This window comes from Phocoena sinus, chromosome 2, assembly GCF_008692025.1.
Source record: "Phocoena sinus isolate mPhoSin1 chromosome 2, mPhoSin1.pri, whole genome shotgun sequence".
Lineage (NCBI taxonomy): Eukaryota > Metazoa > Chordata > Mammalia > Artiodactyla > Phocoenidae > Phocoena > Phocoena sinus.
The window spans coordinates 149,826,387-149,852,804 of record NC_045764.1 but is presented as its reverse complement, the minus strand read 5'-3'; the positions used below and the strand labels follow the sequence as shown (position 1 = coordinate 149,852,804).

Below are 26,418 nucleotides of genomic sequence, written 5' to 3'. Positions count from 1 at the left end.
CTGGCTCAGGCTATGCTGGAATTGTGCTAATTAGGAGAGAAATGGACAGAGTGATCCTGTCAGCCCTGGTTACTGGTGGGGACAAAGCGGAATATTATTCTGAGGCAATGTTTTGTGAGGGCCCTTCTTCCAGGTCTCATTAGGAGGAAGGGGCCCACAGTCGGGGAAGGTTCCAAATGCCTGGCCCATCTAATGGAGCATTGGGGTGTTCATGTGCTAATTAACAGGTTCTGCCAGCATTCGGGAGCCTCACGGTGCACCTGGTGCCACCTGAAGCCCCCAACCACTGCTGCTCCGGAAGAAAGTGTTGGGCACAGGGTGGGAAGGCCGGTGGCCTCTTTAAGCAGAGTCAGGGACACAACCCCAAAGTGCCCCAGAGCCTAAAGAGATAGGAAAAGTCAGTTACCGGCCAGTCAGAACTTCATGCACTGGGAGAGACCACTCATTGCCCACTCTTTGGGGCTGGGGGGGTACAAGGTCCCTCTGGTGAAATGAAGCCCATGCAAGGGCAGGTAGTCCTGTAGTTCTCAAAGGATGAAGAAAACAGAAACTGCAGAACATAACCAAATGCTTGGAGATGGAGTTTGTGCAGAAGTTGAGAGCCGGTATGAAACCCTGTTATCTGATCCCTGGGACCATCACCGTGGCCCACTGCCCATTTCCTCCCTTCCTGCTCTGCATTTACCTTCCTGTGATGCCTTAATCCTGGAGGAAACAGAAGGGACCAGAGCATCCCACTGAAAATGAAATTCCTTGGCTTTATTATAAAGCCCTTATGGAAGTCCAAACACCCTTCGGAAGCCACAGGGGCAATGGGATGACTTTCACCAGCTTCGTTTTCACTGTTCTGATTTGGGTGAGTTCAGAAGACAGAGGAGCTAAAATAACCTGCAGCCAGAGGACCAAAAACAAGGAGCAGTTAGCAGTTGTCCATTTAAAAAAATACAATCAGTAGGTAACAAAAAGATAAATTAATGATAGCATTTTGATATCAATGCAAGTGATAGCCTGTGAACTTCTACTGCTCCAACAATGAAAAGAAAGCCAAGCAAATCAGCTGAGGCCTAAAACCTGAGAGACAGAAGCGAGCAAGAAGCAATGAGACCTGTTGGTGAGAACAGCTTAGAATAAGAATTTGAAAATGTGCCTCCAGGCACCAGTGCTATGCTTCTCAGGACTGGTGCTGCTCACGGGCAACAGATGCGAGGCATGGATGGTATTTGGAACAGCAAAAGAAAAGAGAAGACAAACCTGTAGGCAAATGATACTTATTTATGCGAAAAATCATCTCTAAAGATTTAGAGCAGCATATATGTCATGCTGTACCTTTTCAGTCAATCAACCAGCCATGCTTTTCTAGATCAGAGAAATCTACTGTCCACCCAGATGTCTTCTAGGGAAACAATGCTGAATCAATGATGCTAAGCACTTTGCTTTCCTTAAATGGGAATGTTTTTTCTAAAAGGGCAGGCTCTGGTCTGGAGCAGGTAAACTATCAGTGGGTGAAAGCAGTAGTACTGATTAGCACTTCCTCTTTAGTTCCTGAACAGAGTTGTAAAGAAACCCTTACTAACGGTTTTCGCAGGTGGCAGAGAAATATTTGTTTTTGATCTGTCACGTTTAACTGGAAGCGTGCACACAGGTAGGTCATGAACCCCCAGTTCAAAGAAGACACTGACAAAGAACTAGATGTGTGGGAGACAGCCACAATCTCAGAGAGCAGATAATTTACCGGGGCAATTAAGACATGTACTCAGATGACTTAAATATAAGGTGGATTGTAGAAATAAGAGTCATAAGGAGGTATACATAAATGCTGTAGAAATGGAGGGGGAAGGATTATGTCCAGCTGGATCATGCGGGGTTTACAGGAAGGATAGGTTGATGTGTAGGAAAAGGATGCAAGACTTTCTAGGAACTCAATGGCAAGAACAAAGGCATGTAAGTGAGGAATTGGGAACTGTTCGGATTAACTGGAACAGAGACTTCATATACTGGAGAGAAAGGAAACCAAACTGGAGGGTTGATTAGGATTAGATGTAGAGAGTTTTAAATGCCAGGATGATGGATCTAGACTTTATTAGTAGAGGAGACGAGGTATTAAAGATTTTTAAACACTGTTTAGGGAGTTGAGCAGTAATGAGCTGGGTGGCTGGTAGGACACAATGGCAGCTAGAGACCACGCAGTAGATGACCATAGAGCCCCACACCACCCATTGTGATATTAAAGGGAAGACAGTGGGTCATCTGCCATTATAGTTGTGCTTTCTGACGAGGTCTATGCTTTAAATGTGCAAGTTGGCCTTTTGAGGAAAAACTCACTCTCCTATAAAAGGGAAATATTTATTATGATGACATAGACACCACCATATACAAAGTACAGTCCTCTAACACCCTGAAATACATATACATGCACACATTGTACATAAATTTATATTATCAATATAAAAATACATCATTAACATCTCTAAGGACGGCAAATACAAAACCAATAAATATCACAATTCTAAAACATCTACTTACATTAAGTGCTGGTGAATAAGATGACAGTAAAAGGAAGAGGCCAAAGCAGACCAAAAAACCAACTACATAGCTTCAGTTTACAGACTGGAGTTGGTTTGGGGGAGGTATCCCAATGTTCTCCATATGTTTCTCAATTTCCCCAAGCACTTAGAAGTGCCTGACGTCATCAACTCTCAAAAACAGAGCAGTAGAATTTGACATTATGGCACTAGTTTTTGCACACCCCCCTTTCTCTCTCTCTCCCCATCTTTCACACTCTTTAACCGCATTTAAGATAAAGGAATGTCAATAATAAGCTTTACTTAAAATCAAAGCCTCTATAGCCTAACCTTCTATATAGCACCCAAGCAGAATGTTTTCTTTCTCATACTCTCCTTTATGTCTTGTGTTAAATTCCACCCCACTTATCAATAGGTAAAATTGCATGGATGGTCAAATGGTGCAAATGAGAGAAAAACCCAACCTTAACTCTAGCATGGGAAACAAGGCAGAAGTGTCAGAAAATGGTTAATGAACCAGCTATTAAACTGAATAGTTTTGTGCCCTAGCAGACACTCGGGACCAAAACCTTGACCACAACATCCCTTGTGTCCAAACACCAACACACTACTGCCACATGGATGTTCTTTTCATAAAGTTTAGGAAACCCCATGTGCTTCTACAAACAACAGAGCCGGGGGCTGGCTTATAAGACAAAATAAGGAGAACATGTATAATCAGTTTTACCCACGGGCTAGATTTTCAGGTTTTAACATAGAGACAGATAACTGGCAAAGAGCTCCATAAGAGTTGTAAAGTCAGGGAATTCTCTTTTTCTTGTGTGTGTGTATGTTTCTGTCACATGGGTGGAATATCTAATCTGTGCTGTGAGATGGGACAAGGGGGGCAAAACATTGCCACCATCCCACAGCACATTCCTTTAAGGTCAAGTAGAGTTTCTAGTTTTTAATCAAATGGGAACTCCTGCAAGCAGTCCCCTTCTCCTATCTTTCAGGCCATACTGACTTTCTCACTTGAATCTGTAACAGATTAACTAGAACTCAAAAGTCCTTTCTGTTACCTTTAAGTTGGTCTGGAGGTCTAGAACCCAATGCAACCCTACATATATGCCTTTCACTGTACAAGCTAATCCCAGGAGGGACCTGATTCACAGGGGTCCCCTTCCCTGGAGTCAGACTGATGGTGGGGGCTGGGAGGTGGGGAATGCAAGGCATTGGGGGATGGGACTCTCTTGAGAGATGTAGAATTTTAAAAGCATTTCTCCAGCTGGGGATTCCTGGAACCTAGTATACAGTGGTGAGCTTGCAGGCCAGGCTGCATGGTCTGGTCCAGAATCTAATTGGTCTCTGGTCTCCTTGCATCATAAACACCTCCTAAGAGATCAAGTACAATTCAAAAGAACTTGTCCCATCAACACATCTCAACTGACTTTGCTATCACTGAATCAAATCAACTGTAAGATCCTGGAGCTCCAGAATCATTTCCGGAAACGAGAAAGCAGGACTTTGACCTTTAAGAATGATATACCTTCTGGTGTTACCAACATCCGAGGCTGAGACGGTCACAGTCTAGAAGCTGAATGAATAACTGCACCACTGATCCTTGGATAGAGCAGATTCTTCTCTTGCCGCCGAATGTCCTCAGAAGCGCAGAGTGCCAGGAGCAGGGGAGAGGGTCAGTCCTGGAGGTGCACCCTCCGGCCTCTGGGCAGGAAGCAGTGAGGTGCGCGTCATCAGAACTGCACAGGGAGGGAAGCACGGTTCCAGTCCCCAGGGCACCCTGTCCACAAGCAGCTGCTACTTCTTGGGCTTCTCTAGAATGTTGAGGAATTTCCCCCGTGTCATCTCTCTGGCTGGAATCACAAAGCAAATGAAAGATAAATGAAGACCTAAAATCTGAAAAAGCGTTCACAGGAAGACTTAATTTAAGAATGCAGATTGATTTAAATTGTATACAAAGTTGCTACCATAACAGATTCAATCTCTACTAACCTCCAAAATGGGAGAAAAACAAACCACTATTGACAACAAACTGTACAAAACTGTTCTGAAGTTGGTGATTACTATAACGCGCAGGCCAGCTGGGGAAATCTTTATCATTTACCCTTGGGTTTGCCCTTGGAGGCTAAAATCCAACCAAGATTAGATTAGAGTCTTTTCTGGATTGTTGGTCTCTGGACATTTATAATCTCAAATCAAAATTAGAGATAATTTACCCCATCTCTCAGCAGTGGTAGTCCCTGGATACTGTAATGTAACAGAGTTTACATTCCCTCAGTGCAGTTCATCTGTGGATGCAGTAATAAAGTAGGGTGTATAGAGCTTTGGTCTTCTCTCTCTTGGCATTGTCAGTCCTTAGATATTTAATAGAGCCAGGCAAGGTTTATGTGTCTTTTTCTCACTTTCAGCACCATCAATCTTTGAATGCTGTAGTTACAAGAGGGTTTATACAGCTACTTTCCTACATATGAGGCTCTGAAATGAAAGTAAAACATTTCTCAGTTACAAGACCCACTCCAGAAGCCCCCCATTTTAGCTCTGTCAAGCAAATCCTCAAAAATTGTACGTGGCATAACCCCCTTCATCCTCATCCCCATAAGATCATCTTTTTATGTCTCTTAAATGGATGTAACAGTGCTGAAAGCTTCCGATGGCTGGCCTCGGGGCCAGAAGTCTTCTGGAACCATGCAGTGAACACACAGCAGGCTATGGTGCCCTGTGGCTTCCAAGGACATATCTCCATCTTGGCCAAAGGAGTGAGGTGGCTAGGGAGGCACCAGCAGGGGTGAGAAGGACCTTCACCCTAGCCTCCTTGCTTCCCTTCCCCGGTGCAGAGCAAATGGTGCTAGATGAATGGGCTCCCACTCCCCCACCCCACCATCTACATTTAATAGTTCTTGGTTTATTTGTACAAGGAAGAAATAAAACAATACAAACTTTGTAACCAGAAAAGCTTTTGGTAACTGCAGTCTATACATTCCCCATCTTTCAGAAGTTCCAAAGCTCCAACAAAGGGAAAGGAAATCCCATTAACTAGGAATGGAAGCCCCAGCGTTGGGCTTGTCTCATGTGCCCTCAACTGTACCCTGGCCCAAATCAAACTGACCATTCCTTCCTTAGTGGGTTTACGCCAAATCCCATACATACAAAGTTCCTATAAGACTTGCAATTACTTGTTGATATACTTGTCTTCCTCCATGGAAGTCGAAGAACTGAGGGCAGAGATTGTGTTTTATTATTCTTTTTATCACCAGCACCTAGCATAGTGCTGGACCCGGTTTCTGCTGAATAAATGTTGGCTGGATGAATGATAATATAAAAAAGAACTAGAACCAAGTAGGAACAGAGTAAAGTTAGTTTCCTTCCATTTCACAAACAATAAGACTTGTTAGTGACCCTCATTGCTCCCTTCTCTACATTGTGGGATTCTTTTAAAATTTACCTTGCTTATTCGGCAAGAAAAGTCATTTCCCTTGATGGAAGTAGTGCCGGATTCATGGAGAGATCCAGGGACAAGGACTAACTACTCTAGAAGAAATCCAAACAAGTATTTTATTGCCCAGGGGAAGGAGCATGGATTTCTTTCAGAGAACACAGGATCTGAATGCAGTTTAAGTTCCAACTCTAATATTTATCAGCTGGGCGAGACCTTGAGATGGGAAAGATCTCTGCGCCTCAGTTTCTTCATCTGTAAAATGAGTAGCATATTAATGCCACCGGCCCCGCCCTCTCGGGTATTCAGCCACGATCATGCTTGGTATAGTGATATTATTAACACAGCGCCTTTCAGAGGAGGGTAAGTAGTCTATTGCTTCTCTTGCATGCAGTATTTCCTAAGTGAATAAGTGAATGAATTGTGATAAGGGAGGCTAGCAATCTCGAAAATCCCATTCCTTGGAATCTTTTCCCTCAGCCTGATCTATAGGAATTGACTTATACTTTTGGCCAGAGTGGGTCGCATCATCTATTCCTACTTGGATAGGTTTTCTGCCTACTCTCCAGTGCTTATTAATGAATTTAAACACAGTATCAAATGATCCTGCAAAGTGGCTAGAAGCAGGTGCTCTGGAAATCAGACTTGAGTAATACAATGCTCGGCTGGGCAGAACAGAGCCCTGTTCCAAAAATCCTGGGCCAGGAGCACTGTACTGACCTTACTAATTATTTCTGCCTGCTGTCCTTCATGTCCCACAATTCTTTGCTCTTTTTTTCCCCAAATGGGAGAATGACCAATATTTTAAGACTTAAAAATTTACAAGACCCAATCTATTCGAGGGATCAAAAGGATTTAAAAGGAAAAAAAATGGATATTCCAAGTCTCTCAGTGGCAAGCGCTCCTTGAATTTGACCAATCCTTTCTAACAACCCCCCTTCCACTCAGTCATTCCTCCCCCTTCAACCTAATCTAAGTACACAGAGCTGCAGCAAACCACCGTAAAAGTAGAAGTATTTCAAAAGATATCATCTTTTACGTGGGAGGGGTGAAAGTTTTCCTACTTGCTGTTCCTATATAGGAGATATACGAATTTGTGACATAGCTAGCTGCTCCCTAAAAGAGGGCTGTGCCCTATAAATCACATCCTAAGCACCAACCCCTTTTTGTGCACAGAGAAATTGCTGTGAGTCAGGGGCTGCTCCAGAGCACATGCCCTCCTGTTCACTTGTCATCAGAGATGTTAACATCTCTGATTAATTCATATACCCCTTATATTATTCCTCATCTCTTTATCCTTGGCTCTCCTGTTCTACTGCAATGTAAAGATTCTTACCGACCTGCTATAGTAATCACCACCCGCTGACTACACACCCCCCGAAACCTAGTGAAATTGTTTAGCGATGCCAACCGCGCTTTTAATTTGCAAGACATCAGACACAGAGGTAATTTATACCAACATCTGTTCGTTTTTGACTTCTGAAACAAACTCACACATGCTGCTACAAAATCCCATTAGGAGTAGGGAGACAGCCTTCTGCTACTATTCTGTATTCCTCTTCTACACAGACACACACAGACACACAGACACACACACACACACACCCCTACCAGTAGGTTTTATAATGTAAATGTGTTTTACTAAAAAACTCCCACCAAGGATTTCAAATCTCTTTGGGAAAAAACCTTTAGAGAAATCTATGCTTGCTGACAGAGGACAGTAAGGTATTTCTATGTCCTCCTGCCTAGTTCCATCCCTTCTTCCCAACAGTTACCACTTGGTGTAATTCTTGCACTAATGACCAGGGTAAGATTACATACTCTTCAGCTTGGCACTTCCAATTCCTGCCTTCTCTCCTGCTTCTCTTTTCCCACAATGTGTTAGAAGACGATCCTGGGGACCATAAAGTTGCTAGAGAAAGTTTTATCTGGAGTTAACACCATTTCTTAACTAATTTCTGGTTCTGGATTGATTCTCTAGAATTACAAGATTCAACAGGAAGGCAACACTGCTACCACAGTCGAATCACTATGCTCAGAGGGATCCACTGGTCATCAGCCACCAGTGTATGCTCTGCAGAAGAGAAGCATGACCTCCACGTCAAGTCACGATTTACAGGCCCTCCTATGCTGGGCACAGACCACAAACTGAGAAAGCCATAGTCAAGACTCTCACCAAAGGGTGAACATGTGAACTGCTGCTCAGTGTGGGACAGGGGACACATTTAAAGACAGCAAATGGATAAACTATAATCAACTTCCAGGTTGATGCAGTTTCTATCACCCCTTCATAGTTTCCCTAGGGCTGTCAGGTTCACAGCAGCTGTAAACACCTGGGTATACTTTAGAGAGGTCAGGGCTGAAGGGAGGACTCCATCCTGCTTGCTGTGAAGGTGGTGTGTGCTTTAATGTAATCTCTTCTTTAGACTCTCCAATTCCGCCATCCTACATTTAGCCTTGCCTCTGGCTCCCTTTCCACAATGACTATCCCCAAACTGTCTTCTCTGCGGTAAATCTTCCGGTGGCTGGTTGAAAAAGATTCAGTGGCACAGACTGATTTCTCACCAGTGAGGGCATGAGGGATTACCAGAGGCACCCTGGTTAACGAGATTGGGTGCAGAATCTCTCACGAGACCAGCCCTCTATGCCGGGGCTTTGCACCTTTCGCCCATGACATATGGGTTTCATTATAGAAAGATTTTCCAGATTATAACTTTGAGGCAACTGCCTGATAAAATTCTGCTTGGCTTTAATATAGGGAACAATGTAAAGATTAAGTAACTTTTAATGAAATGGAAGAAACTCATAGCATTTGGTTTGCAGTTCCAATGCAAACCACTTTAAATATTTATATTGTGCCTCAATATAATTAAATCAATATAAATAAAAACATTAGCGAGGCGGATGGTTCTCTCATATCCTGAAAAGCAACAACAGGCTGTTTAGGAGACTCTGAGTGGCCAGGAAACAAAGGAGACAGCATAACGCTGTGAAAAGAGCAGGGCGTGCATGTATTTATTTATTTATTCATTCATTCATTCATTTATTTTGGCTGCGCCGTGCAGCTTGCAGGACCCTAGTTCCCTGACCAGGGATTGAACCCGGCCCCCCAGCAATGGAAGCGTGGAGTCCTAACCACTGTAACACCAAGGAATTCCCAAGAGCAGGGTTTTTAGCATTGGACAGGCTTGGATTCAAACCCCAGCTCCTACACTGAGCCTGAACCACTGCGGGCAAGTCACCCAAGTCATCTCTCTGTGTTTCAGTCACCTCATCTGTTCAAGATGGGATTAATACAAGGGTCACACAGGCATTCTGTAAATGCTAGCTACTGTATGACTCTTTCTTTCATATCAAATAAGAAGTTTATTTAAGCAACAAGATACTTGATGGGAAAATTATCTAGGATTCATTTCGTTTAGAGTAATTTATCCCTGCTTCAAGACATATTGTCTTACACGTAACAGCTATGTACAAAAAAGTTATAGGGCTTCCCTGGTGGCGCAGTGGTTGAGAGTCCGCCTGCCGATGCAGGGGACATGGGTTCGTGCCCCGGTCTGGGAGGATCCCGCATGCCGCAGAGCGGCTAGGCCTGTGAGCCATGGCTGCTGAGCCTGCCCGTCTGGAGCCTGTGCTCCGCAATGGGAGAGGCCACAACAGTGAGAAGCCCGCGTACAGCAAAAAAAAAAAAAAAAAAAAAAAAAGTTATAGAACTGCCCTGGGTTTTACAGTGATAAAGTGAAAAACATTAAAATTCTCCAATGGAACAAGGTATGCAAGGATTTTTGTTTGTTTGATTTCTGTTAAACAGTGAGAGCAAAATAATTTACTTGAATATGAAAGACAAGGACTGAATGAGCACGCCACTAATGGAGCGAGGGGGGACTGTTACAGAACCAGAATTCTGCCCCAGTTGTTGTCAAGCAAAACATAACACTGGTCATTTAGCTTAAAATAAAAAGCCAATATGCTTGTGTACACCAGTTACTTCAACTACAATAAAGACGTGAGGAAGGGGTATATGAAAGAATAGAGAAGTCCATACTGTAGTAGTCAGGATGTGGGAGACCCAAACTGCAGTCTTCTAACTGCGAAGGTCTTCTTGGTCTGTGGGAACTGAGATCTGGAGTAAAGAGCAAGTTCCCTTCATAGCAGACACCTCCTGTCTGCTGCTGGAACACACTGACGGCATCTTGGCTACTATAGTATGGATTTCTCTGTTCTTCCATGTACCATTTCCTCACTCCTTTACTGTACTTAAAGTAACTGGTGATGTACACGAGCATATTCCCTTTATTTTTTTTAAGTCGAATGACCAATGCTATGTTTTGATCGACAACAACTGGGGCAGAATGCTGGTTCCGTGACAGCGCCCCCTCCTCCACTAGTGGCATGCTCATTCAGCCCTTCTCTTTCATAATCCAGTAAGTTATTTTGCTCTCACAGTGTGTCTGTTTCATGAATTGGCTGCCTATTAAACTGGAATCTGACCTACCTCATTGACAAACCCTGTCATTCACAGTAAGCCTTCATTAGTTTACTAAGTGGCGTATGCTTAATCTTAATCTGTGCGCCACGGAACTGTCCAGCCCCGCCACCTTCAAATTAATATGATCATTGTTCTTAGCCTTGGCTCCTTCCTTGGGTTTTCCATCGGTCATGGGAAACAACAGAGTCTCTGCAGCTGCCATTTCACAAAAGAGAAAAGGTACCAGGTCAGTACCGAATGCGCACACAAGCAGCACCAGGAGTGGCAAAAAGAGGATGAACTATTTATTTTTTAAACGCTTTCAAATGTAAAACAAAGGGAAACATGCCTGACTTGCATCTGTGTAACACATATACTCTGGAGGTTCAAACCTGGGTGCTAGTTAGAGGCAGCGACCTTCCTTAACTACACCAGCAGCTTCTTCTAGCAAAAAGGAGCACATAAAACCCTAGTTCGTTTGGTTTAAATCAATGTGGTAAAAGGTTATCTATTTAACTAGATTTATAGAAGGTGTTTTGTAGAAATGATGCCATTTGTTATGATTACAGTTTTGACTTTTTTTAACAATTATTTTTTAGTTGAAGGTGTTCTAATTCTGCTGAGGGACCTCCTAGTCATGAGTGTGTGCTATGCAGAAGAGAAGCATGAAGGGGATGGATGAATAGTTAAGTTAGTCACGTACAGAGCCTACCTACTATGTACTAGGTATTAGGGAAAATTCAAATAAATGAGAAGTGGCCTTTGAGATGGAGCTATCTAGCTGTTCACAGGTACCTTAGTACATCAGAGGAGAACAAAGGAAACCAATGTGATTTACAGGGCTGATTTCTCTCTCACAGGAATGAGAAAGTTTTCCTGTCACTCCGGCATAGGGCCGGCGTACAGCAGAGCAGTTCCAGGCAGGCCCCCAGACTGAGATTCTTCACCATGCTCCAGTTCAGACCTCCACAAAAACCTATCACTAAGTGATCAATAATTCAAGTCAAGGACTAAGCACTTTATAATGCCTCTGATATGAGAGTGGCTGGCGCCACTGTCAAGAGCAGAAGGTGCTGTGAACTGAGCATGGTGTTCCTGGATGAGAAGGAACTCTCTTGGGACCTCATTTGAATACTTGGTGGCCCTCAGAAAATGGTGTAATTGTAATATGGTCTACTGACCATTCTCAGTCAACTCTTGTGGGAGAGTCCACTCAACGTAAGAGTTTATGGTAGAGGGACTTCCCTGGTGGTGCAGTGATTGAGAAACCGCCTGCCAATGCAGGGGACACAGGTTTGAGCTGTGGTCCAAGAAGATCCCACGTGCCGCAGAGCAACTAAGCCCATGCACCACAACTACTGAGCCTGCACTCTAGAGCCCGCAAGCCACAACTACTGAGCCCGTGTGCCATAACTACTGAGCCCATGTGCCACAACTACTGAAGCCCAAGCGCCTAGAGCCTGTGCACCGCAATGAACACCCAACGCAGCCAAAAATAAATAAATTAAAAAAAAAAGATTTTATGATAGAAATCTCACTTTTCTCTAAAATATGTAAAATCAGCATTTGAAGGCAGACAGAACAGCCTTAGACTTTTGCCCAAAATTCTTTGAGAATGAAATAATATCTAAGAAAAAAACAGTCTGGATGCTACATCCATGACCAAACTATCATTGACTATGAAAATCTTCATCCTAAGAATTCTCAGAAAATCCTTTTTGGGGCACACTTCCCAGATTCTCTTTCTATTCAGTGTCTTGTCTCTCTAACATGACTTTTTCTTCTAAAAGAGTGGGGTGGCTAAGAACTATGTTCTCTCCCGTGAATTCAGGAAAAGATAATTTTATATCAAACATTTTTTTTTCAATTCATAGCAAGGGCCACTTCCAGAGAATGTTTTATCCAAGAAGTAATATAAAAAAGAAAAGCCAGGACTCAACGTACAGTTAAATGCATTTGGACAGTTCCAATATGGAAAATAATTTTAATGGCTTTTCACAACAGGGGGAAAAAAGGACAGAAACATCCAGCCAACAGATTTATTCTCAGAATATAAACCATCAAGCGGGAACATAAAATACGGTAAGTGTCATCCATGATGCCTGAAGGCTGAAAGAAGTAGAAGAATCTTAATTGTCAGGTATTTGAAAAATGCTGTATTCAGGTGAAAGCCTATGTTTCTCCATCAACTCTCCTTGCTCTGCCCTCTTTCAAGAGCAAAACAAGACTAGATTTCAAATATTCAATCCTTTTTATCATCCTTCTCCCTACTAAAAAACAAACCAAAACAATAACAACAAAGCCCAAAGATTTGTGTTCAAGAAATGAGACCTAAAAACTTCTTATTTGTATTTTGTTTCCTCTTCAGAGGGCCTCACAGGCCTATTTCACTTGGTTCCACTTCCAAGGGTAAACTCAGTTGAACGAACAGCAATGAGATCAAAGCAATGGATTAATACACTCGGGGCAAACTTTTATTAAATACTCATAAATTTTTGCAGAACATTCATTCACACTTCAGGGCCTTCACGTAGTAATACATCGTGGTGAAACACTTATTGTGACCAAAGGCTAGTAGCTTCACACAGTCTTAATTTCCTCATTCATAAAGTGAGTACAGCAATAATAATCTATCATGTAAGGTTAAGAAAGAACTAGTCAAATTGATTTCATCAGGACACAAAATATTTTGCCCCAAGTCAGAGTAATTTATTCACAGGCAATATCCCACTCCCAGGAAAATCAGACCAAGATCACAGTATAGATGAATTTCAAAGGACTTGGATATTAAGAAAATCCTCCTGCTTGGAACATCCCCACCTCAAGGTGCTGGCAGCAGCAAACGCCTGCAGAGGATGGAGGCCCCAGTCTTCTTGACCCAAAGGGCAAGGAAAGAGTTACATCTTCACACTGCGAAGCCAATAAAAACCTCTCTTGATTATAATTTAGATAAGAACCACTGGATTGAATAATAATGTCTGAAACTCCCCTGGCTGTTTCACCTTGAGACGTCCATCACTGGGTTAAACATGATGCTAATTGCATTTGGATTGATTAATTTCTCTCACTCCTGTCTATTCGAATAACGCTTAACAAAATAATCATAGCACCCAGAGCCAAATCTTTTCCGTCAAAGGAATGAAGCCATCAGAACAGGCAGAGATGAAAGAAATGAAGATGACCCGTAATTACAGCTACGGTGATATCATTACCATATTATACGAAATGAGTGTGGGGGGGGAGGGGGAGGAGAGGGAGGAGGGGCTGAGATTATTTATTTTTTTTAATGAAACGCTACGATCTAAGAATACAGATTTGATATCAAGTGGAACACAGAGAAATATAGAACTTTAAAAAAATACAAATCTTGCTCATGAAATTGCAAAATCTGACAAACACTGAGGCCCAAGATACATCAAATGTCTTGGGCTGTGAGCAGGTATTATTCATGCCACTATTTTTTCACCACAATATCACTTTGCTTATGACTTACATGGAGATAGAAGATGCTGTCTTGATACCACAAGCACTCCTATAGTTACTGGAGAATTTTTCTTTAAGCCAGGAAATAAGATCATTTTATTGTAATTTTGTTAGAGGTGGCCTTGTTTGTAAAATTAGAATCTGACTTTTAACTGCAGGTAGTTCCAGTTTAAGACACCAAAGAAAATGTCTATGAATCTTCACGCATGGTTCATCAGACAGTAGTATGGACTTAACTCACCAGAAAGGAAGAATATATTTCCCTACTTTCTTGTTGTTTGATATGACCTTTTAATATATATGATATAGAAAAACCTATGATCGCATAGGATTTGAACTTTGGTCTGAATCTATCACTTATTAGATGGTGATCTCTGGTAAATTATGCAGCCTCTTTGTGCCTCAGTTCCTTCATCTGTAAAATGGGGGATTAGTACCTACCTGAGTGGGTTGTATGAGACTTAAGACAGTACATTTAAGTCCTCAGTAAGTGCTGGCACAAGAAGAAATTTCCCCCTAAGATTAATTTCATGGCTATTTACAGAGCCTTGAACGTGTTTTTGTTTCTGTTTTGGTCAGTCTGCGAGGCATGCAGGATCTTAGTTCCCTGACAAGGGACCTAACCCACACCCCCTGCAGTGGAAGCACCGCGTCTTAACCACTGGCCCGCCAAGGAAGTCCCTTGAATGTTTTGGTTATTTCATTTAATGAAGTTATTTCAAACAGACACTGTAAAGTACCTTGAATATAGATTTTAACAAATATTTGTGAAATAAATAAATAGGATACTTAGAAGGTGCATTATTCTAATAGGCTAGAAATATCTGGGGGATATTTTTGCTACAGTATTTTATTTTTAAAATTTTATTTATTTTTTAACATCTTCATTGGAGTATAATTGCTTTACAATGGTGTGTTAGTTTCTGCTTTATAACAAAGTGAATCAGCTATACATATACATATATCGCCATATCTTTTCCCTCTTGCGTCTCCCTCCCACCCTCCCTATTCCCACCCCTCTAGGTGGACACAAAGCACCGAGCTGATCTCCCTGTGCTATGCAGCTGCTTCCCACTAGCTATCGGTTTTACATTTGGTAGTGTATATATGTCCATGCTGCTCTCTCACTTTGTCCCAGCTTACCCTTCCCCCACCTGTGTCCTCAAGTCCATTCTCTAGTAGGTCTGCGTCTTTATTCCTGTCCTGCCCCTAGGTTCTTGCTACGGTATTTTAAACAGAGAACCATCACTAAGTTGAAAACAATAAAAACAGATACTGAAATTGTTTTACTTAGCTTGGACAAGAAGACATGTTTTTCTATTTTGTTATATAACAAATACTCCCAAAGAAAACAAGCGTATGTATTCTGAATTTGTAATCATTCAGTAGTAAATGTGAACAGTGCTTTAAAAGAAAAAAAACAAAACACTGTATTTCTGCCAGGTTAAAATAAGAGTCTAAACCATTTACTATGTTAACTCGGTATTCTCTGCTTTCTTTCTGGTTAAGAGAGGCAATGTATACAGTAAAAAGGATTTCTCTTATCTGGCTTTGGAATTAGATGGGTCTAGCCTTGATTCAAATCCCAGCCCCCCCCCCCATTTACAGGTGTTAAGACTTTAAGCAAATTATTTTTATGAGCATCAGTTTTCTCATTCATAAAATGTAATTATAAAATAGACTTTGCAGTCTTGTGAGATAAAATGAGGTATGAAAATCCTTTATATTGCCTGGTGTATAGTAGGAAAGTCTATAAATGGCAGCGTTAATCATTTTTTTAATCTGTCAAATCTCAGTTCAAACATCACCTTTTCAAAGAGGCCTTCTGTGGCCACCCTATCCAAAGTGAGTCCTCTTGGTTACTTTCTTTCATATCAACACATTTACTTCCTTCACAGCACTTACCAAAATCTGAAATTAACTTTGTTTCTCTTCATGCTCCTTGAAGTTCTACAGAGCCTCCTGCTCTATCCCCAGCAACTAGAACAATACCAGGCACATGGGAGGTGGTCAACTATATATCTATTGAAATAATTTATTCATATATGAGGAAAGAGGAAATCTGCTTCCTTTTCAATTCTTAATTCAATATTGTGCATAAGAAATTTTTGTCCTAGTAAAATTACCTATGTTTTTGACCCAGCAATTTTACTTCTAGGTAGCTACCCAAAGATACACCAGCAAAAATATTAAATAGAGTATTCATATTCTTATTCATTTCAGCACTATCTGTAATAACTGAAGATTGGAAACAACTCAAATTTAGGGAAGGGACTCCATACTACAGAGTACTGTGCAACTGTATGAAGGAATGAAGAAGAGACCTATATATTGCTATGGAGTGATCTCCAGAACATACTGCTGAGCAGAAAAAAAGCAAGGTGCAGAATACTATGTATAGTATATTACCTTATGTGGAAAATTAGGACATGGAGAAATACATAGGTATATTTACTTATATTTTCAAAAGAAATAATGGAAGGATAAAGTTTAGTATTTGTTTTTACTAATAAAGATGGTTACCTAGAAGAGGAAAAAGAGAGGGGATAAGATAGAGGTGGAAGGTAGACACTTTGGATGCACCTTATTTTATGCGTTTTACTTTGAGACACCATATAAATATTTTATACATTAAAAAATTCATTAAATAGAAAAATGGCAATCTCTAAAAGTGGAAATAAACTGAAAATAACTTGAATCTCTAAAATTTGGCAATAACCACACAGTACAAAAGTTTAAATAATTCTAAAGGACATATTCTGACTATATATCCCTACAAGTACATAGCCTAAAGATATAAATGAGGCACAGAGAAATCTTAAATTGCATTCAGCAGTCTTGTTGTTATATGTAGTTAGTTCTTTTGATGCTAGTCTCATTGTGGGTTAAAACATAAATAATTATGTTAGTTATTAGAGATCAAGATTTCCAGAGTAAAAGACATACTATTATAAAATCAAATACATTGTATATGAGAAAAGAATCTAAAAAAGAATGAATATATGTATATGTATAACTGAATAACTTTGCCGTGCTCCTGAAACTAACATAACGTTGTAAGTCAACTAAACTCCAATAAAATTAAAATTTAAAAAAACCCCGAATACATTAAGTTAAAACCCTTAAACATCTTTTTTTTTTTTTTTTTTTTTTTTTTTTTTTTTTGCGGTACGTGGGCCTCTCACTGTTGTGGCCTCTCCCGTTGCGGAGCACAGGCTCCGGACGCGCAGGCTCAGCGGCCATGGCTCACGGGCCCAGACGCTCCGTGGCATGTGGGATCTTCCCGGACCGGGGCACGAACCCGCGTCCCCTGCATCGGCAGGTGGACTCTCAACCACTGTGCCACCAGGGAAGTCCCCCCCAGCTTAAACATCTTTAATTTGAACTGGACATATTGGTAGAAACACAATTTCTTTTTCTCTTAAAAAACAAAACAACAACTCATTTACTAACCCTGTCCATAGAAAAAGCCCAGAAGCAATGACAGTCCAGTACCAATTAATACTCTTAGTACTTAGATTTCTACTAAAACGAAGATTTCTACTCCTAGGGTTCCTTGGAGAAATGGATAAGATTCTAAGTCTGAAGTAAATGAACAAGGAATATCTTGACACGCTGAAAGGAAGGAAGTTACCAAAGATTACTAGGCTCATGTCAAATGACACAGAAGTCAGCATAAAGCTGAGTGTCAAAAACAATAATGATTATAGTGCTCAGAAATACATTAAATAGTATTTTAATGTATTATATTTAATATAATATTAATATAATGTATTATATTAATATAATGTATCAATTACATCAAATTAATATTATATCATAATACATTATATTAAATATATTGTATTATATTAAATTATAATACACTAGTATACTGTATTATATTTAATATATTTAATATATTATATTTTACTATAATATTTCTTAAAAGCCCTCAGTCACTTCAACTCATTTCATGTTCTGAAAATTGGTAAGTAAAAGGGGGGGAAAATCAAGCATTTTTTCTGCCTTTCCTCTTTGGACCACATTTCAGGGAAACCAAATAGTTGCTGATTTATTAGAATAGTAATCATCATCATTATTATTATTATGGAAAGAATGAGACTGATACCACCCAAACCCACTGATCTTCACTGAAACTGGAACAAATGAAGGTCCTGTGTTTCATACGCAACAATAGCAAGTACACTTATGAAGCATTCTTGCCAAAAAGACTGGCTCCGAACCCACTTTATTCTCTAACTCTACTAGATTACAGGAAATTTGGGGGAAAAGAGGACCATGTGGAATGCTACCACCATGAGAAAAATCATCCAAATTTAAAATGTGGGAGATCCTCCTGGACAAACAACCCAGTTTCTTCAGCAATTAAATAGCATGGGGCAGGGGGGATAACCTAGAAAAAGAAGAGTGTGCTTATAGAGAAGATTAAGTGACTGAAGACTGATGTCAATCAAATGCAATGTGTAGACCTTGTCCAGATGTTGACTCATACAAACCAACTGTGGAAAACACAATTTTTAACCAAACTGGACATGGACTATAAGACGTTACTAAGGAATTATTATTTTATGTTGTTTGGTGTAATAATTGTGTGTTTTTTAAAGGCCTTCTTGGTTAGAGATACATACTAAATTATTTATGAATGACATGGTACTAGGATTTGCTTTAAAATACTCCAGCCAACAACACAACCACAACAAAAAGTGTGATATAAGGGGGCAGAGATACAACAAGAATGGCAGAAAGTTGACAATTATTGAAGCTGGGGATGGGTACGTGGAGTTCATTATAGCATTCTTTCTAGTTAGTATATGCTTGGAAAATCTCCATAGTAAACAGAAAACTTCACCAAATGCTTCTCTGGAAATACAGCTTTTTCTCATTATCACTACATATCATAATACAATGAAGAGTAGGCCAGGGAACAGAGATGGGGATAATTAATTCTGCAGAGGACTTGGAAATGGATGGACAGGAAAAGCTGTAGAAAGGGGGTGACTTTTCATGTCATGAATGTTTATTTCCATTGTTAAATTCTTTGGATGAGGAACAAATTACACATGACCAAACAATCAAAAGCAGATTACATATTTTTTAAACTCTAACAAATCTAACTCAGGTTAAGCCTAATAATAATAAGCTGCTGCCTTCCAACCTTTCTTATTTAAGAAATCATACAGACAAATCTAAGAGCACAATTTTCAATTTATTCATAAAATAGCTATGAGGGAAGCTCTCTGGTTCAACATTTTGCTTCTAAAAAATTCTTTGGGAGGTGGAGAGAATGAGTCTTTGGTCACTCATTTATTTATTTATATAAATTTATTTATTTATTTATTCTTGGCTGCATTGGGTCTTTGTTGCTGCGCGCAGGCTTTCTCTAGTTGCAGTGGGTGGGGGCTGCTCTTTGTTGCGGTGCGTGGGCTTCTCATTGCGGTGGCTTCTCTTGTTGCAGAGCATGGGCTCTAGGTGCGTGGGCTTCAGCAGTTGTGGCTCGTGAGTTCTAGAGCACAGGCTCAGTAGTTGTGGTGCATGGGCTTAGCTGTTCCACAGCATGTGGGATCTTCCTGGACCAGGGCTCAAACCCATGTCCCCTGCATTGGCAGGCAGATTCTTAACCACTGTGCCACCAGGCAAGTCCAAGTTACTCATTTATTGAATCTTCTCATAAAAAGTTTTAGGGTTGCTACAGCAGAAATTAACTCATTGTAAATCAACTATACTTCAATAAAATTTAAAAAAAGAAAGCTTTAGGGTTGGTAGCAAGCCTAACTTTAAGGCTGAGGCCAGTCCAATAGCTAAAAGGAATAGCCTAATCTAAACAAAGTTACAAAAGGAATAGCTTAATCTAAATGTTCACTAGTCCAGTTAACTTTCAGCTAGTTTTTCCTCATACTATCAACAACTGTGAATATAAATGACCTCAACAATCCTACTTCACTTTGATCACTCTTTTACTTCACAGATGATGATTTATCCAATTTTAACACAAATTACTTGTTCTACCCGATAATTTGATTTTTAATTGTTGGCATTGTGGTTTCACATATGTATGGTTCATGTTTTCAACTTGACCAGACAATAAGTTCATCAATGGTAGACACTTTTAAAGATATTTTCCCTAAACAGACTTGGAAAAAATACCCAATATATAGTATTTATCCAGTAAGACTTAATTTAAAAATCCTCTTTTTCCTCTAAAATAATGTAGTAGTACAAATGTACAACAATTACTGTCTTCACTTGATTATGAATTTCTTTTAAAACCACATCACATCAAGGTAAGAACTTGATCGTATGACGTGTCTACTTAGGAAGTCATATTGAGATAGGCTGGGACCTGGGACCTTTTACCGGAGTGCTTGCACCTGGACTAACATCTCTTTGAGTGACAGAATACAAGGAAACTATAAGGGACTAAAAACAACTGCACACGTGCACAGTTGGGGCAATTATGATCAAAAGGATTCAAAAAGGCCACAAACCAACTGCCATTTCTGAGGTGCTGAGAGCAAAAGCAGGGCACTGTGCAGGATCCCTGTACATGGCACCACTAAAGGGGTGGGCAGATCACCTAAGCTACACCTCCTGCCCAACCCATGGACCCACCCCTGTTGTTACCCCTTTTAAGGACCCAAGCAGCTCCTCTCAGAGAAAGAGCAAGAGTACCTGTCTCTTGTTTTCACTCCCTTGTACTGCAGCACGAGCCCCAATAGAGCCTTGACTGGAATTCTCATCTGGCCTCTTATCAATTTCTATTGAATAAAGAGTCCAAGGGCCCAGGTCCATAACAATATGGTAGTGGTTATTTTCCTTGTGAGTAGAAATTACAGCTAGTTAACCTTTTTTTCAAAATATCCAGTTTTGATGTTTCTGAAAAACCTTATTTACAACATTTGTGAATTATTAACATAAAAGAATTAGAACACAAAAATATCCACAGCCAGAAAATTATATTATACTGTGTATAATAGTCTGCTTCATTGAAACTCCAGAGTTTAACCTATACATAGTTAACATAATAATAGGCATGTACTGAATGAAAAAAACACTCTTTCATTGATAGTACAGGTCATAATTTAGGATCTTAAAAACAACTTATGTGTGGTCAATACGGCAAAATATAATAGAAGGGGAAATATGGTTAGATACTATATAAACATTTACTATAATGCTTAATAATTAAAGTTAAAATATCTTTTTCATTAATTTTATTTGCATTCAAACCAAAAAAGAAGCAAAAGTGAAAAGAAGCATTTTATAGATGCTAGACCACTGGCCTCAAAATCAAAGGTCAGAGTTCTAAACTAGTTTCATCAGCTAGTCAACAAGTTCTAACTGCTCGCCCATTACATACTCTTATGCTTGCAGATAATGAGACACCAAGAGAGATCAACCAATCTTCCTTAGAGAAACCCTCCCCTCCTTTGGGCACTAAAGTTTGCTCATCAACAGCTTAATTGTGTTCTGTGTGGATACCTGTAGAGAGCTTTGCAATTATGGAGTACTTTTTTCCCCCAAGACCTTAAAAAGAAAGTTAGGTGGGGAAATCAGGAACAGATCCTATTTCAATATAGTAGAGGTTTTCAGGTAGGTTAGTTAGCATTTATTACCTGTATCAGTGGTTCTCAAGGAGTGGTCCCTAGACCAACCACATTAGCGTCACTTTGGGAACACGTTAGACATACACATTGTCAGGTCTCCATCTCAGATCTACTGAATCAGAAACTCCAGAGGCAGTTCTAATTCATTACTACAAGAATTACTAATAAAATTTTAATTTTATTAAAATTATGATCATAAAGCATATTTCTTACCATAAAGTTAAAAGTAGAAGAGAGGGGCTTCCCTGGTGGCGCAGTGGTTAAGAATCTGCCTGCCAATGCAGGGGACACGGGTTTGAGCCCTGGTCTGGGAAGATCCCACACGCCGTGGAGCAACTAAGCCTGTGCGCCACAACTACTGAGCCTGCGCTCTAGAGCCCACAAGCCACAACTACTGAGCCTGTGTGCCACAACTACTGAAGCCCGTGCACCTAGAGCCCATGCTCCACAACAAGAGAAGCCACTGCAATGAGAAGCCCACACACTGCAATGAAGAGTAACCCCCGCTCGCCGCAACTAGAGAAAGCCTGCGCACAGCAACAAAAAATAATTAATTAAAAATCATATTAAAAGTAGGAGAGACTATCTGCTCTATGAGCAACAAAGGGAGAAATTAAAATTCAGCCAAGGATTAGAATTTTTACCAAAACTTCAGCTCTACCTCTAGTGCCATGCATTATGCTTAATGTTAAGGTTATAATGTAATCCTTAATCTTCCTTGAGAATCTGTCAGAAGACAGACTGGAAAATAAATAATTATCAAGTCATGTCATCCAAGCTATAAGAGGAGTATATAACACATTATGAAGACAGACACGGGGATAATTAATTCTGCAGAAGGTTTGGGTTGGATGGACAGGAAAAGCTTTAGAAAAGGAGTGATATTTGAACTGACCCCTTAGGAATATACTATCTAGGAACACCCCTGCAAGCTAAGGACCGCTCCTTTTGAAATGCTTTCCACTAGGCCACTGGTGTAAAATGCAAGTGAACATTATGAAATAGATCTTAAAATAAGCTTTAAGTACCCTCTTAATTCCCAGCATCATTTGGGATTTCTTGTGGATACCAAAGTAGTATAAGAAATGGCCCTGCTTTAAGAAGTTAAATCACAAATAATAAATTTGATCTATCCAAAATTTGGCAGAAACTAAACCAATTATAACTATTCACCATATTTGGTTAAGCAAAAAGCTATGACAGTCAACAACCAAACAACAGTTAAGTCAAGTGACTTGCTCCTAAGTCGCTTCTTTTTGTAGATTGACGTTTTTGCAAGATATTTTTTAAAAATGGAGACAGCTACCATGCTTTTATTTTAAAGACTTTATTTAAATGCTTTTATTCTTATTCAGAAGAAATAATTTATAAAGTCCAGGGTGGAGAATAATATCCTAATGAGTTAAAAATCCTGTGCTTGTAAGATCAACCTGAAATAATTCCATCTAAAAACCACATTTTAGTTTAGTTTATAAATTTATTTATTTATTTATTTTTGGCTGCATTGGGTCTTCATTGCTGCATGAGGGCTTTCTCTATTTGCAGTGAGTGGGGGTACTCTTCGTTGCGGTGCACGGGCTTCTTGCTACAGCGGCTTCTCTTGCTGTGGAGCACGGGCTCTAGGCACACGGGCTTCAGTAGTTGTGGCTCTTGGGCTCTAGAGTGCAGGCTCAGTAGTTGTGGTGCAAGGGTTTAGTTGCTCCGCGGCATGTGGGACCAGGGCTCGAACCCGTGTCCCCTGCATTGGCAGGCGGATTCTTAACCACTGCGCCACCAGGGAAGTCCCTAAAAACCACATTTTAAATCATTTTTTTCCTCTCTATTTATGTTGATTTTAATAAACTAGCATTCCTGTAACCAAACATACCTAACACTCATTTTTTTGGTAGGAAGAAAGACTATAAAGGCTAGTTTTCATAATTTGCTAAAAAGTTTATTTTAAAGACTATTTATTAAGTCCCTGGTACTCTCTAGTTCTGATTTGATTTAGGGGTACTATTTCTAATAAATCCAGAGTTGAGTCAAAGGCCAGAAGACAATGTGAATAAAACACTTAAATAGTCCTACCATTAATCACATTCTTTGAACTGCTTTCTTAATGATTACCCAAGTGCAGCTTGAGTTACTGGGTACATTCACTTCATCTGTATAATCAGTGATGTGTCTTTGAGGCTAAATGTCAATACAGAAATGAATTTCTATGTGCCAGAAACATTCTATTCTTTCAAAGTTTCACTCTATGCAAAAACAAAACAAGAATATATGACCGAGATTAAAAATAACAACAAAACAGAGGTTATGACCTATTGTTGTCATTTAGCCATGACAGTCAGCCAACTGTAACTGGATTCACAATAAGCCATTCTTCTCCATTCTAGCTCAAGATATGAAATATCAAACTCTACAGTCCTTTAAATGGAATCCAGTACTGACAGTGATGAAAGCAAAAAGGTTTATGTTTTTGCTTACCCAGTCAGTTTCTGAGTGACTCAAAACGACAAATGAGAGACCAATAAATGGTTGTTACCTGTAAGTTTAGCAAAATGTATTTAGATCACTGGGTGATATATATTGTACTCATACTAAGTTAAAACTATATCCAGGGTATTCCAATGCAAAACTTATAATATACAAACACACCCCCACATCAAAAGAAAGTTTAAAATGATGATGACACAAAAACTTGCACACAAATGTTCATAGTAGCATTTTCATAACAGCCAAAAAGTGGAAATTCCCAAATGTCCATCAACTGATGAACAATGTGGTATATCCATATAATGGAATATTATTTGGCAATAAAAAGGAATGAAATCCAGAGACAACAAGTAGGTTAGTGATTACTTAGGGCTGACTGGGGAGTGGGAAGTGGAGTCAGGGGAATGGGAGTGGCCGCTAATGGGTACGGGGTTTCTTTTTGGGGTGATGGAAATATTCCAAAATTAGATTGTCATGGAGGTTGCACACTTCCGTGAATATACTAAAAACGCACTGTACACTTTAAATGGATGAATTTTATAGTATGTGTAAAATATCTCCCTAATGCCCTTTTTGTAAAAATGGGTGATGTGTAGAGCTGTGCAAAAATTAAATGCAGAAGAATAAAAACTCCCTTGGACTCAAGTGAAACCCCTGATAAAGAGTCTTCGCACAGGGAAGATACAAGCTAACAGAACCTGGGTTTCTCCACTGAAGACATAAGCATCCAGTTCTTACCTCTACCCTGAGGCACAAAGAAAAATAGCCCTTTCCTCCTGGACTTGTTCTTGCTAAAGAACTAACTGAAAATCTAACTAATCAACATTCTTGATAAAACTGAGTGTTGGGACATTACTGCCAATATACTTCAAGAGAAAATATACTTCATAAATTCAATTGTTTAAATTCAGATTAAAGGACTTCCCTGGTGGCGCAGTGGTTGGGAATCTGCCTGCCAATGCAGGGGACATGGGTTCAAGCTCTGGTCCGGGAAGATCCCACATGCCAAGGAGCAACTAAACCTGTGTTCCACAACTACTGAGCCTGCACTCTAGAGCCCACAAGCCACAACTACTGAGCCTGTGTGCCACAACTACTGAAGCCTGCATGCCTAAAGACCATGCTCTGCAGCAAAGAGAAGCCACCACAATGAGAAGCCTGCGCACCGCAACAAGGAGTAGCTCCTGCTCATCACAACTAGAGAAAAGGCCGCGTGCAGCGACGAAGACCCAGCGCAGCCAAAAATAAATAAAATTAAAAAATAAATTCAGATTAATATCAGAATTTTTATTTATGTACTTTTTGAAAGCAAAGATACTATATATATATATATATATATATATATATTTTTTTTTTTTTTTTTTTTTTTTTTTGCGGTACGCGGGCCTCTCACTGTTGTGGCCTCTCCCATTGTGGAGCACAGGCTCTGGACGTGCAGGCTCAGCGGCCATGGCTCACGGGCCCAGCTGCTCCGTGGCATGTGGGATCCTCCCGGACCGGGGCACGAACCCGTGTCCCCTGCATCGGCAGGCAGACTCTCAACCACTGCGCCACCAGGGAAGCCCTAAGATACTATATTTTGAATTAAAATAAGTATAGTACTTGGATTACTTAGACACTATGAATAATTATTTGAAAAATGTTCCTTTTGTTTAATGACTAAATATTCATCCCAGGAAGTCAGAATGCAATTAAATTTAATATAAGTAGATTAGATTAATGCAAATGCATTAAATGCAAAAGCATTTAACAAAGCTATGTATTTAAACATATCAAAATCCATGAAATGAAAGATTAAGATTTCTACGAAAACTAAGTAATCCTCAGTATATGTAAATAATTGGGTAAATGTAATAACTGAATTATCAATCCTAACTCAGATCACAAGCAATGAAGTTAATTTTATTTACACAAAAGCATTTAATTGTAGGCTTTCCATGTGCTCATTATTGTGCTATTCTCTCAAGATAAGAATAATACTGATGGTTCCATTTTTTTTTTAATTGGTTCATTCAATAGGTACTTATTGAACACAACTTCATATAGGATTAGTAATGCTCACTTTTTTGTATTCACATTTTGAAGAGATTAAAAGATTGAGAAAATCAGTACACAAGTTATTTGTATAGTATAATTTCTCACAGGGGCCATAAAATTGTCACACTAGTTACTTGGTTGCCGTTCAGTCCTGTGTGGCTTTTTGAGTAGGATCATTTTCTGATCTGAACACATTCTTACATTCTTAATATATCGGTGAAGCAGAGTTCTCACTTGTTCTAATTAGCGCCATCCTTGGTGCTGACTTGACATTACGCTTCTTACCTCTTACTCAAAACAAATTGTACTCTGCTCCACACATTATATAAAACCTGCTTAGTCCTAAATTCCACCTGACTGGCATCACTGTAATGTTAACACATTTATTAC

At 39.9% G+C, this 26,418-nt stretch overlaps 1 protein-coding gene and 1 pseudogene across 6 annotated transcripts in view; both read right to left on the bottom strand.

Annotated features, from left to right (window-relative positions):
- Positions 1-2,328: 2,328 nt before the first annotated feature.
- LIN52 (lin-52 DREAM MuvB core complex component) overlaps positions 2,329-26,418 on the bottom strand; it is a 119,609-nt gene continuing 95,519 nt past the window's right edge. For 4 of the 6 annotated variants that reach the window (XR_004348544.1, XR_004348546.1, XR_004348543.1 and 1 more), the window contains 2 exons: positions 4,739-4,997; positions 2,330-4,375 (listed from right to left, as the gene is read on the bottom strand). Coding sequence is in view for 1 of the 6 variants with exons in the window: in XM_032623416.1 (XP_032479307.1) it covers positions 4,320-4,375 (56 nt within the window). In the remaining 5 variants the exon portion in view is untranslated. Of the gene's footprint in view, positions 4,376-4,738; positions 4,998-5,964; positions 6,051-26,418 lie in introns of all 6 variants that reach the window. The other 2 variants (XR_004348545.1, XM_032623416.1) reach the window with 2 other exon arrangements.
- LOC116749244 lies at positions 9,711-10,713 on the bottom strand (annotated as a pseudogene).